The 12,793-nt window shown below is 34.9% G+C and overlaps 1 protein-coding gene across 13 annotated transcripts in view; it reads right to left on the reverse strand.

The window, feature by feature from the left end:
* FKTN (fukutin) overlaps positions 1-12,793 on the reverse strand; it is a 109,566-nt gene that overhangs the window by 38,834 nt on the left and 57,939 nt on the right. For 2 of the 13 annotated variants that reach the window (XM_081278649.1, XM_081278642.1), the window contains one exon: positions 3,545-3,642. The exons of 8 other annotated variants lie outside the window; for them this stretch is intronic. Coding sequence is in view for 4 of the 5 variants with exons in the window: in XM_081278642.1 (XP_081134768.1) it covers positions 3,545-3,642 (98 nt within the window). In the remaining variant the exon portion in view is untranslated. Of the gene's footprint in view, positions 1-1,615; positions 3,643-12,793 lie in introns of those variants that run through there. 3 more of the 13 variants (XM_081278658.1, XM_081278644.1, XM_081278659.1) reach the window with 2 other exon arrangements.

Consider the following 12,793-nt stretch of genomic DNA (forward strand, 5'->3'; position numbering starts at 1 on the left):
TACTTGCATTCATAAGAAATAATCACTATAAATAACCAAAAGTAGAAAGAAACTAGATACTCCAATTTCCTTTCCAGCCAAGCAGAAAAAAAAAAAAAAAAAAGTCCTGAAAATTGCAATGTACTCTGTTTACATCTAACTGTTGTTCTCTTTGAAGGGTAAAGATCTTTCAGGAAGAAAAGGGCTTGAGACAGAAAGATCCACATGAAAGGCTGCTTCATGAAGGGGAGGGACTCTTCAAAGAGGGGCACTTAGCAAATTGGTGCTGATGGTTCTCTGGGGAAATACAAGGGGGTAAAGCATCAATGGAATACATCTTGAGCTCTGGAGAATCAGGTGCCAAAGGTTGGTATTTCCAGGTATGAACAATTTTATTTTTGGGAGACAAGGTTTTTTTTTCAGATAAAGAAGGTAGCCTAAAAATTCTGGACAACAAAGAAACATTCCTTCCCTAACCTCTTTGTCACCTTGGGGTTTCAACCCAAGCAAAAAGATATTAAGTGGGGAATGGCAAAAAAACCCTGAAACTATATCATTGAACACTGGGTAACTCCTCTGTCAAGCATTTTGAAAGGGTCAAAGATGTTCTGCGGGGATGTAAGTAATGAAAGAAACACTGGACTAGATGTCATGGCACTCTTGTGTTTTAGCTTCAGCTGTTTCTTGCTCAGAATATTTCTTATTTACTAGTTATAAAATAAGAGAGTTACAGTGAATATTGCACTAAAGCTCCTCTTGGCTTTAAAGATTCAAGAGCAGGATGATTTTCACTTAAATGTTAAGTTACTTGGGGGGATGCTGGCATGTATTTTATTACCTAGTGTTCACTTTTCAGGGTTTGTAGCTAGGAAATCGGGGAAACCTGCATTCTCACTGCTCAGCTATTAGGAATACTCAATTTGGGGAACTTACTATTTTATTCCAGGGGCCAGGAATCAGTTGTTGGAGTAGATGGAGGATAAGGATAAATGCTCAAGCTTAGAGAAGGACCGAAAGGCTTTCTCAGTGGACTGATTGTCAACTTGCAACTCAGTTGACTGTTCTTGCTTCTCAGGATCGTTCTAGAAACATTCACAGTGTCTAAATACCAATAAGTTAATATAAGAGGTCTTCTTCGGGTAAACCAGGCAAACTGGAACTGAAAATGATCAGATTAGGAAAATGACTGCTGGAATACTTAAGTAAGGAAAGAAAAGTGATCTGATGAGATATTGATGAGGGATACACTTAACTCAGGGTCTCTGAACACTCAGCCAAGTTCAAATGTTAAGAAGCACAGGCTGAAGTAATGCTGAATCAGTATCAGAGGTAAGTTCAGTTCTCTTCATATTCTGGGGAAAGGCTTTCATTTCTCCAAATTAGAATGGAGCCCAAGAGCTAAAGCCGTCTGTAAAACCAGAAGGAAGACAAGGTATCTCAGCAGCCTTGATCTATGTAAGGAAGAATATGGAATATTTACCAACTGGACTAAGATATCTTGTTTTTTCACATTTCCAGATCTCATACTCCTGAGACAGATACAAGAGAAACAACATGAACTTGTTGGGAAGGATTTCCTGGCAAACATTTGGAAACCCCAATTTAGGCAGGAATGTGAAGAATATGGAGTTCCAGATGCCAAGCACAAAGAAACAGCACTCTAAGTAGAGTGGATTTTACCCAAGAACACAATTATTATCTCTTATATTGTTTTGGGGTGTGAAAAATGAAATTAGAGTTGGATATTTAAAACTTGGTTTATAGTCTATGGGCTGATTTTCTAACAAAGAGAAAGATGATTACGATAACCTGTCATTTGGGTACTGCTGGTAATCTATAAAGATCCCTGAAAACCTGTTTATTTATGAAAAGACCCATTGAGACCCACTGAGAATGCATCCTAGGAGAGATAGAATGTTGGTTACCATCCATCAAAGAAAATCTTCATTTTGTTTTTCAAATTAAGACCTGTTATTCTTCTAACAGAAAAAAGTCTACCATGTCAGCCCAGAAGACAGTTTTAAGTAGCACAGATAAGATATGAGACTTAGCTTCTTTTCCCGAGGCTCACTGTACCTGCATTTCTCTTTATCACTCAATGAGAATACATCATTCAAGCGACTACTAGTAAAGAGATAGGGAAGTCATCCCAGCCCACTCAGGGGTATATCTTGAAATGGGCAGGGGAATGAAGGGTTCCAAAGTAGATGGTACTTGAGAAAGCAGGAAGTCTGAGTTCTTGCTCCATAGATACTCCACAGATTGAACAATGAGAGAGAGACACAGCTTTATAAACAGTATAGTCGAGGATGGCAAATAGTTGTCAGGTTCATTATTTACCTTTCATTTTGGAGATCTGAAGCAGTTTTAGAAGAGAAAAAGAACAGCTTTTTGCCACTTAAATTAGTTTATTGTGTATAAATTAAAGATAAGGAGCCGTGACTGATGAATAAATACAATGAAGGGTATATTTAGAAAAATTAGAGGTATTTCTATTAATATCTTAGGGTCAACACTAATTTGGAAATGCAAGGGTTATAAACTGAGAAAATAGAAGATGTCCATGAATAGTTCATATTCTTACCTAAGACAGTGGTTGAGAGTGAAATAGGAAAGTGAGTTTTGTGAAATCACATCTCTTCAAAATCATGTCTGGTAGCATGGTCTTGCTTGAATAATATACCAACAAGTGCATCAAGGATCAATGAAAATATTCTTACCATAGTTGAAAATTTAAGTATCACAAAAGCATCAGCTTTCTTCTCACTTCAAATATGAAAATAGTAAATATATGAAATTTACTTATCTTGACAAAACTCAAAATGAGCTCCCACCTTCCCTTATAGAATAATACCCTATGCTCTAAATCAATTTGCATCATATGGCTTGTCAAATGAGTCTGCAACAATCTTTTCCTGATGCTACCTAAAGTCTGATCACTTGAAAATTAACTCAGACGCCACATTCTTAAAGGTAGCACTATTACACAAGCTTCAACACTAAGAACAGGAATACATTGTTCTTTTTCATGAATATACCATTCATTAGCTTTGCCTGATAAGCTCATCTTCCAGTCCAAGAATTACTTAACATTTAAAAAAAATTATAGGATATATTATATTCTAATTTAGCTCTTCAAAAGGTGGAAAATTTCCATCAAAGGAAAACAGGGGTGCTTACCAAAGGGACAGGAACAATGCAGGCATTTGATCATTTGTCTCTGCTTCTCCACTGTAACCTAGTATTTTATCTGACACACAGAAACTAAGTGAATGCTGAATGAGATAATTAAATCAGATGGCTCAAGAGTTAGGATTCTTTCAGTCTTAAAACTTGTCATGTTTTTCCTTTGGATCCTGCTTATGTTTGACAAATAGACATGTAGTCTTTTAAACAGTTACCAACATTTTTTTTTCAAGAGAAAGCTTCTCCTATTTCAACTTAATATTTTAGTACAACTGGATGACCTCATCCCACTCAGAAATAGGCCAGATTCCATTGGACTGCACATTGGGGGGAGAGTTCTTCCAGTCCCATATCTTTATAGGAATCTTCCAGGTCTTACCATAGTTGGCTTCAATGTATTCGATGGTTTCACAGGGCACATTGACCTTCATGTCTACAAATTCAGTCCAGCACAGTGTAAACTTGGGAAACAGGTATCTGTGGTAGAACAGAGGCATTGTGGGGAGGGGTTAGGCTCCCACAGTGGAAGGTCCAGCAGGAGAACCCAGTTACTAGTGCATTCTTGGTTGAAGGACAGCCCTTTCCAACTAAGCAGCTTTGGGAACAGAGAAAGTGGACATTTGATACTTTTAATTGTCCAACATTCCTTTCTCTTCAAATGCCAACACCACCCCAATTTTCCTCCCTTATTTCCAATTCATATGAGTAACAGCTAACCCATCCCCTAAGATTCAGAGACGGGTAAGAAAAATCTAACAGTAATTTATAATAATCAGTTCAGAGATGGGAATGTATCCAAGTTATACAAATGAAAGTCCTAGAATTTCTGTGGGATTACTAGGGAAAGAGGTGTCAAAGCAAAGTTACCAAAAGATAAAGAAAAACTGTTTTCTTGTACAACCTCAGTTTCCTAAGGATATAGAATAAGCATGACTCCAAGTTGCATTCCCAGGTTTTTCCTGTGGTTCCATATCTTCATGATCCTACCTATAGTTTCTTACTTTTCCCTCAAATGCTAAAAAATATCTTTAAACTAGCCTAAGGAATGTTAGTTATAATGAATTTAACTATATCTATTGTAGAACTACAACAATTAGAAGGTAAGTTTCAGTAATTAAACCAGGACATGTTTCTTAAAGGCATTTTGGATCAAGTAGATTAAATCCAATGTATTGCATTGGAAAGCTAAAACTAGCAGGTCTGCTTGAAGTAAGCTGTGTGTGTGTGTGTGTGTGTAAGCTGTGTGTGTGTGTGTGTGTGTGTGTGTGTGTGTATGTGTACACGTACACATATACCTCCCTATATTTGGTGTTGTTTTTTTTCCTGAGAAATGCTGCTTCTCTTCACAACATAGAATGAACTTTCAGTAATGAAACCTGAAGTGGCAACAGAAGATATCACAGAAATTTAAAACTTTAGAGGATTAGCCAGGCATGGTGATATATGCCTATAATCTTAGTTACTGAGTAGGGTGAGGCAGGAGTGCAAATTCAGTCAGTCTGGGCAACTTAGTTAGACCCTGTCTCAAAATAGAAGTTCAGTGGTAAAGAGCCTCTTGGGTTCAATTCCTTAGTACCATAAAATTAATTAAAAATAACATATTAGAGTTTAGATTAAATAACATTGTGGAAATAGGACCTGAGATGTTCTCCAAGAAAAGGTCATTTCTTATATATTCTGCCTTTGAATATCATGTTTTACCACCAAAGAAACATAAAGCCATACATAAAAATGAGACCGAACAAACTCAAAAGATAGCAACAAGTGCCTTCTACAAAAACCAATGGGTTGTGGCAGTTAAAGGGCTGTCCCAGCTGGCTCCTGTGAAAAGATAGCCACAGCAAATCTCATAGCTGAGAAAGAAACAAGATATAGCTTAGACCCACCAGCTGCTTGTCCCTATTTTATTCTGCATACTCCTATTCAAGGAATTGCTTATTTTGTCATCAGACATATCCACCCATCTTTAACTTCCACCCTCCCAAATCAAATGCTGGTCAGCAGAATAGCCACCTGTCCTGTCCTATCAAGTTGTCACACTGCAATTGAGTTCAGGCGAGATCATGGCCTGTCTAGTAAGTTAGTCCAGAACACTCTTCAAAGTATTAGCCTCTAAAGTCTCTCATCAAAGAGCTGGAAGAGAAAAATAACACAACTAGAATAGACAGGATAGAAGAGAATGCTAAAGATTTTATGAAAGCCATGTTTTGGACAATGAAGGATTTGTGAGAAAACCCAAACCATTTAAATATATAAACAACGTAAAAATAACACAAAGACAATTTAACTAGAACGTGAATTTTTATTCCCAAACAGAAATATCTCTAAACTTTCTGTGGCTTCTTTTCCCCAATTATTTTTCAATCCATTCAGAAACAAACAAACAAAAACCCCATCTAGTTTCCTAAGAGAAGAATAAAGATAAACAAACCATAAAATGGGAACACTCATCATAAAATAGGATTGTTGAGAGGAAGGGGGGTGAGTGGCACAGAAGAGTACATGCCACCCACCCTGTCAGGTTACTAGTAAATAATGCCTATGACTAAAGTACACCATGGGTCTGCAACATTACCTTGGGCTTTAAAGCTAGGATTAATTTTGGCTGATGAGTTTGTACTTCAAAGCCCTTGGACAGGATCCAAAATGTGATTTAAATTTAGACTACAGCAACCCTAAATCAGAAAATAAGTTTAAGGGATCTTACTATCACACACACACAATATTCTTCCACCTATTTTTTTTTCATACCATGTTTACTTTGCTTGATTTTTGCCTAAAAAAATAATTAGAGGGGCTGGGGATGTGGCTCAGGCTGTGGTGTGCTCGCCTGGCATGCATATGGCCCGGGTTCGATCCTCAGCACCACATACAAAGATGTTGTGTCCACCGAAAACTGAAAAATGGATATTAAAATTCTCTCTCTCTAAAAATAAAAGAATGACCATTGAGGGCTGGGGCTATAGTTCAGTGGTAGAGCACTTGTTCGATCCTCAGCACTACATAAAAATAAATAAATGAATAAAGATATTGTGTCCATCCACAACCATTGATATTCTTAAAAAAAAAAGTAATTAGAACTAAGAGTCAGTTGGTATAGAATATATTTTTTCTTAACAGAAACTCTTAAAATCCATAGTTCCTTGTTGATGATGAAAGTAACTTACTTGGTTTAATTTTATAATACATGAATATAATTGCTAGATGAAAAGGAAGTTCTTCCAGCATTCTAGAAGACCACTGTTTATTATTACTAGTTAACGAACCTAAATGAGATAGAGACACCATTGACTACAATTGAACCTGACCTTTTTAAATATTAAGTTTGCATTCAACTCTTGAGTTGGAAAAGTAGGCCATAATTTCATAGGAATTTCCTGCAAAACACAGATGGGTTATTCTCATTATAGATCTTATCTCTTCTAACTCCTAATTTCTTTTCCTTGTGTTATTCCAGTGCCTAACTTCTCTAGCAAACTGTTTAATACAAACTGGGTTAGCAGACATTCTGATATTAGTGGGAAGGCTTCTAAAGTTTATATTTAAATATGATTATTCACTCTAGGTTTTTGTTATATTTTCTTTATTAGTTGAAAAAAATTCTATTTTGTTTAAAAGGCCTTTTATTTTTAATTACAAAATCTTATCAATATTTTTAAGTTACATCTATTAAACAGCCATGCAGTTTTTCTCCCTTTAATCTTCTAATACTTTATTTATTTATTTATTTATTTTTTAAACTCGATTTATTCATTCATTTATTTATTTATTTTTATGTGGTGCTGAGGATCGAACCCAGGGCCTTGCATGTGCAAGGCGGGAGCTCTATTGCTGAGCCACAACCCAGTCCCCTTCTAATACTTTAATATGGAGAATTATACTAATATACACTGGAAAAAATTTTTCATTCACTTAGGATATTTTCATCTGTGTTCTCTGGGACTATACTTTCTCTTAAAATTTTCTAGATTACCCATGACCATATTTCATATTAGTCTCATAAAATAAATTGCCTAGATATCTCTTTTTTATTTTCTAAAATAGGTTATAATATTGGGGTAACCTATTTTATATGGTATGGTAAGACTTTCCTGTACACTTTCTAGGCATAAGTGTCTTAGTAGGGAAAAGAAGGGGAAAGAAGGATTTTTGATCACTATTTCAGTTTCTTGAATGAATATAGGCTATGTGAATTTTCTTGATTTTATTTTGGTTAATATTTTTCTAGAAAATTATTCTTTTTCACATTTTTGCCTAACTGTTGCATTTACTGTCCTAAAGTCATCCATGGTATTTTCTGAGAGTCGGCATAACATAGTTAAGGACACAAAGAGTAAGACATCATGGGTTTGAACACTGCATATTGTCTTTACTTTTTCTCTTTCCTTCTCAGTCTTGCTAGATGCCATTTATTTTACTAGTTTTAAAATTAAATTTTTAAGAATCAGCATTTGGAATTGTTGGTTGCTTCCTATTTCATTAATTTCTTCTTTTGATTTCCTTTTTTCACTTTCCTCAAGCTGTCTGTATTGTTATTTAATTTTCTCCAAGTTCAAAGTCTGATTTTTTAAATGTATTTTTCACATTTAAGTGGTTTTAAGGCTATAAATTTAGTTCTACCCCTTTCACTATAGCTTGTATATTTTAGTATACAGTACATTCATATCTTTGAGTCCTAAATATTTTATAACTTCTATTATAATTTCCTTTTTAATTCATTAATTATTAAGGAGTATTTTTAGAAGATTCCCTCAATTTAAAAAATTCCCACCAGACAACAACACATCAAGGAAAGCAAACTTCTGGCCAATATCCTTGATAAATATAAAAATCTTAATAAAATATTGGCAAACCACACAGAAAAACACATTAAAAGGATACTGAACCAAGATTAAGTGGTTCTCATACCAGTCATGCAAGGTTGGTTCAACATATGCAAATCAATAAATATAATTTACCACATAGAGTTATGGACAAGAATCACATGATTATCTCAACAGACGCAGAAAAAACATTTGACAAAGCCTAACGCCCATTATCTTTAAAACACTACAGAAGCTAAAGATAGAAGGAACTTACTTTAACATTATATTGGCTATATATGACAAACCCAAGGCCAACATCATACTGAACAGAGAAAAACTTAAAGTATTTCCTCTAAAAACAGGACCAAGAGAAGGATGCCCACTCTCACCACTCATATTCAACATACTCCTTGAAACTTCAGCCAATCAGGCAAGAGAAGGAAATTAAAGAAATACAAATAGGAAAGAATTTAGGAATAAAACCAGAGACCATGCATCTAATAGAAGAAAAAGTAGGCCCTAATCTCTATCATGTGGGATTAGGCCCCAACTTCCTTAATAAGACTCCTGTGGCGCAAGAATTAAAATCAAGAATCAATAAATGGGATGGACTCAAACTAAAAAGTTTCTTCTCCACAAAAGAAACAATCTGTGAGGCGAATACAGAGCCTGCATCTTGGGAGCAAATCTTTACCCCTCACACATAAGATACAGCACTAATCTCTAGGGTTTATAAAGAACTCAAAAAGCTAAACACCAATAAAACAAATAACTCAATAAATGGGCCAAGGACCCGAACAGACACTTTTCAGATGATGATATACAATCAATCAACAAATACATGAAAAAATGTTCATCATTACTAGCAATCAGAGAAATGCATATCAAAATCACTCTAAGATTTCATCTCTCTCCAGTCAGAATGGCAGCTATTATGCATACAAACAACAATAAGTGTTGGTGAGGATGTGGGGGAAAAAGGTACACTCATACACTGCTGGTAAGACTGCAAATTGGTGCAGCCAATATGGAAAGCAGTATGGAGATTTCTTTGAAAATTGGGAATGGAACCACCATTTGGCCCAGCTATCCCTCAGCTATCCCTCTCCTTGATCTATACCCAAAGGACTTAAAAACAGCATACCACAGGGACACAGCCACATCAATGTTTATAGCAGCACAAATCACAACAGCTAAACTGTGGAACCAACCTAGGTGCCCTTCAGTAGATGAATGGATAAAGAAAATGTGTTATACACAATGGAATAGTACTCAGCAATAAAAGAGAATAAAACCATGGCATTAGCAAGTAAATGGATGGAGTTGGAGTATAAAATGTTAAGTGAAATTAGCCAATCCCCAAAAACCAAATGTCAAATGTTTTCTTTGATATAAAGAGGCTGATTCATAGTGGGATAGGGAGCAGGAGCATGGGAAGAATAGACGAACTCTAGATAGGGCAGAGGGATTGGAGGGAAAGGGAGAGGGTATGGGGTTATTAATGATGGTGGAATGTGATGATCATTATTATCCAAAGTACAGGTATAAAGGCACAAATTGGTGTGAATATACTGTGTATACAACCAGAAATATGAAAAACTGTGCTCTATGAGTGTAATAAGAATTGAAATGCATTCCACTGTCATATATCAATTAAAAATAAATTAAAAAGAAATACAAATAGGAAAAAAAAGAGCTTAAAAATTATCCATTTGCTGATGATGTTGACATGATTAGACCCAAAAAACTCCACCAGAAGATTCTAGAGCTGATAAACACATTTAATAAAGTAGAAGAACACAAGATAAACATACATAAAGCAACTGCTTTCCTATACTCTAATAATGAATCTGCTGAAAAAGAAATTAGGAAAACTATTCTCATTAATTTAATGAGGGATCTCTACATTGAAAACTATAGAACACTAAAGAAAGAAATTGAAGGCTTTAGAAGATGGAAAGACTCCCAAGTTCTTAGACAGGAAGAATTAGTATTGTCAAAATGGCCATACTACCAAAAGTATTATACAGATTCAATGCAATCCTCATCAAAACATCAATGACATTCTGCACAGAACTAAAAAAAGCAGTACTAAAATTCATTTGGAAAAACAAGAGACCCAAAATAGCCAAAGCAATTCTGAGGAAAAAGAGTAATGCTGGAGATATCACAATACCAGATCTGAAATTATACTACAAGCTACAGTAACAGAAACAGCATAGTATTGACACCAGACAGACAGACAGACCAATGAAATAGAAAATACAGGGACAAACCCCCATGAATTCCATTATCTGATACTAGACAAAGGTGCCAAAAACACATGTTGGAGAAAAGATAGTCTCTTTATCGAATGTTGCCAGGAAAACTGGATATTCATATATAGAAGAATGAAGTTGGACCCGCTATCTCTCACGGAGCACAAAAGTCAAGTAAGTGGATTAGAGACTTAGAAATTAGACTAGAAACTCTATAACACGACTAGAAGAAAATATATGCTTAACAATCCATCACATTGGCACAGGAACCAACTTCCTTAACAAGATCCCTAAAGTGCAAGAAATAAAACTAAAAAACCCCAAGTAAACCAATTAACAAATGGGCAAAAGAACTAAACAGACACTTCTCAAAAGAGGAAATACAAATGGAGAATAAATATATGAGAAAATGTTCAACATCTCTAGCAATTAGAGAAATGCAAATCAAAACTACATTAAGATTTCCTCTCACTCCAGTCAGAATGGCAATTATCAAGAATACAAATAATAATAGGTAATATATTAAGTTAGTTGTCAACATCATTATTTTTATATGCAATGGCTAACAAATTTAATGACATTTTCTCATTTTTTTGGTTCGCCACTATTTTATATGTATCACATTTTCCCTCCAAGTTGTTAATATGTCTCTTAAGAATGGGTTTATGAGGCATAAACTTTCTTAAGTCTTTGTATATATGTAAATGTCTTTATTTTTATCTCACACCTGATGTTAGTTTTAACTAAACATAACATTCTAAGTTGGCAGTTATTTCTCCTTGGCTTTTGGAAGATGTCACTCTGCTATCTTTTGGGCTCAACTGTTGCTAAGGTATACTTGGTGCTTCTTTGTGAGCAATCTATTTTTTCACATAGCATGTATAAATATTTTTTGGTATTAGTTTCCTTAAGATGAATTTCAGATTTATTATTTATTCTGCTTATAATTTGAAAATTATATTTAAATACTGCTTCATCATTACTTATTCTTTTAGCTCAGCTGTATCTTTAAGACATATTCACAGTACTTTGTGTCTGTAGCAAACAGATTATGACAAAGTGAGGAATTACTGTCACATTAATTATATGTCATCATTCCAATCTTGCTCTTAAACAGTCAGGTAAAAATTAAACTCAATTCTTGAAAACCAAAGTTATAGTAACTTTGCTGCCTCGTATTTTTTTTAAAAAAAATCATTTCTTGCACTAAATACTTCACAATCCCACCATGGACAATAAAGAGTAAAAAGAGTTATACAGGAATTACTAATATACTTTTCAGAGTCTAGGCTGAAATACAGTATCTCTAAGATCTTTACTAATTTCATTCTTCAGGCCTGTCCTAAACTACTATATTACATATTTATCTGTGTATTTACATACTCAGATAGAAGAGAGAATGTATGTGTTTTATATGGTAAATTTCTACCTAGTGAACTTCATTTTGCCACTGACTTCCACTGTAAATTGAGTGATCCTACCTACCCTACTGTCCAGTAAGGAATATGCACAGCAAACTCTGCTATGTGATCCCTATAGGACCTCTGCCCCAGGGACCAAACTAGTAGTCAACTGTGCTACAAGAGAAACAAGAAAAAAAATGTATATCAATAAGCAGACCATGACGTTGGGATTGTGGCTCAGTGGTAGAGCACGTGCCTTGCACGTGTGAGGCACTGGGTTTGATCCTTAGCACCACATAATAAATAAAGGTATTGTGTCCATCTACAACTAAAAAAATACTTTACATAAAATTTGTCTTCAGTGCCAGAGGACAAAGTCTCAGGACGTTTTTATGTCTGCTGAATAATTTCCAAAAACTAGATCTATAGCTCATCAATGAAAATCAGACATTAGCTGTATTTGTTTTCCACAATTTTACTAGCATTTCTCTTCAGAGAAATAACTTAAATACCCAAAAATGGAAATTAAAATTATGACTTCAAAAATTTCATGCTAAATACAGAAGGCTTCTTTTATTTTGATGTCAGATAACCCAATTTATCTAATCAAATGCAAAAGTCTTGAAGTTTATCATTACAATTAGGTCTGCCCTTGCCAAATTCACTGTTTCTGGCCCCATGTATCTCTGCATTTTAATATAGAAATCTTGGATTCTTTTCTCTTAATATCAAAGTCACAAAATATTTTTTAATATTTTTAACCTAAGTCAATTTTTAAAAAATATTTTTTAGTTGTAGTTGGACACAATACCTTTATTTAATTTATTTATTTTATGTGGTGCTGAGGATCGAATCCAGGGCCTTGCACTTGTTAGCGAGCATTCTACTGCTGAGCTACAACCCCAGCCCCCTAAATCAATTTTTTGAGGTATAATTTACATAGAATGAAATGTACGAATTTTAAGTGATAAATATTGATAAATGTGTTTTATATGGTATAACCTATGTAGCCACCATTTTAATCAGGATAGAGAACACTTCTACCATCCAGAGTTTCCTGTGTTCCTTGCCATTCAGTAGTCAACCCACCCGGTCCCTAGGCAACCCCCAATCTTATTACACTCATCACTGGTTTTGCTTGTGCTACAGCAAAATAAAATAA

This window comes from Spermophilus citellus (assembly GCF_964194105.1).
Source record: "Spermophilus citellus genome assembly, chromosome: 2".
Classification (NCBI taxonomy): Eukaryota; Metazoa; Chordata; class Mammalia; order Rodentia; family Sciuridae; genus Spermophilus; species Spermophilus citellus.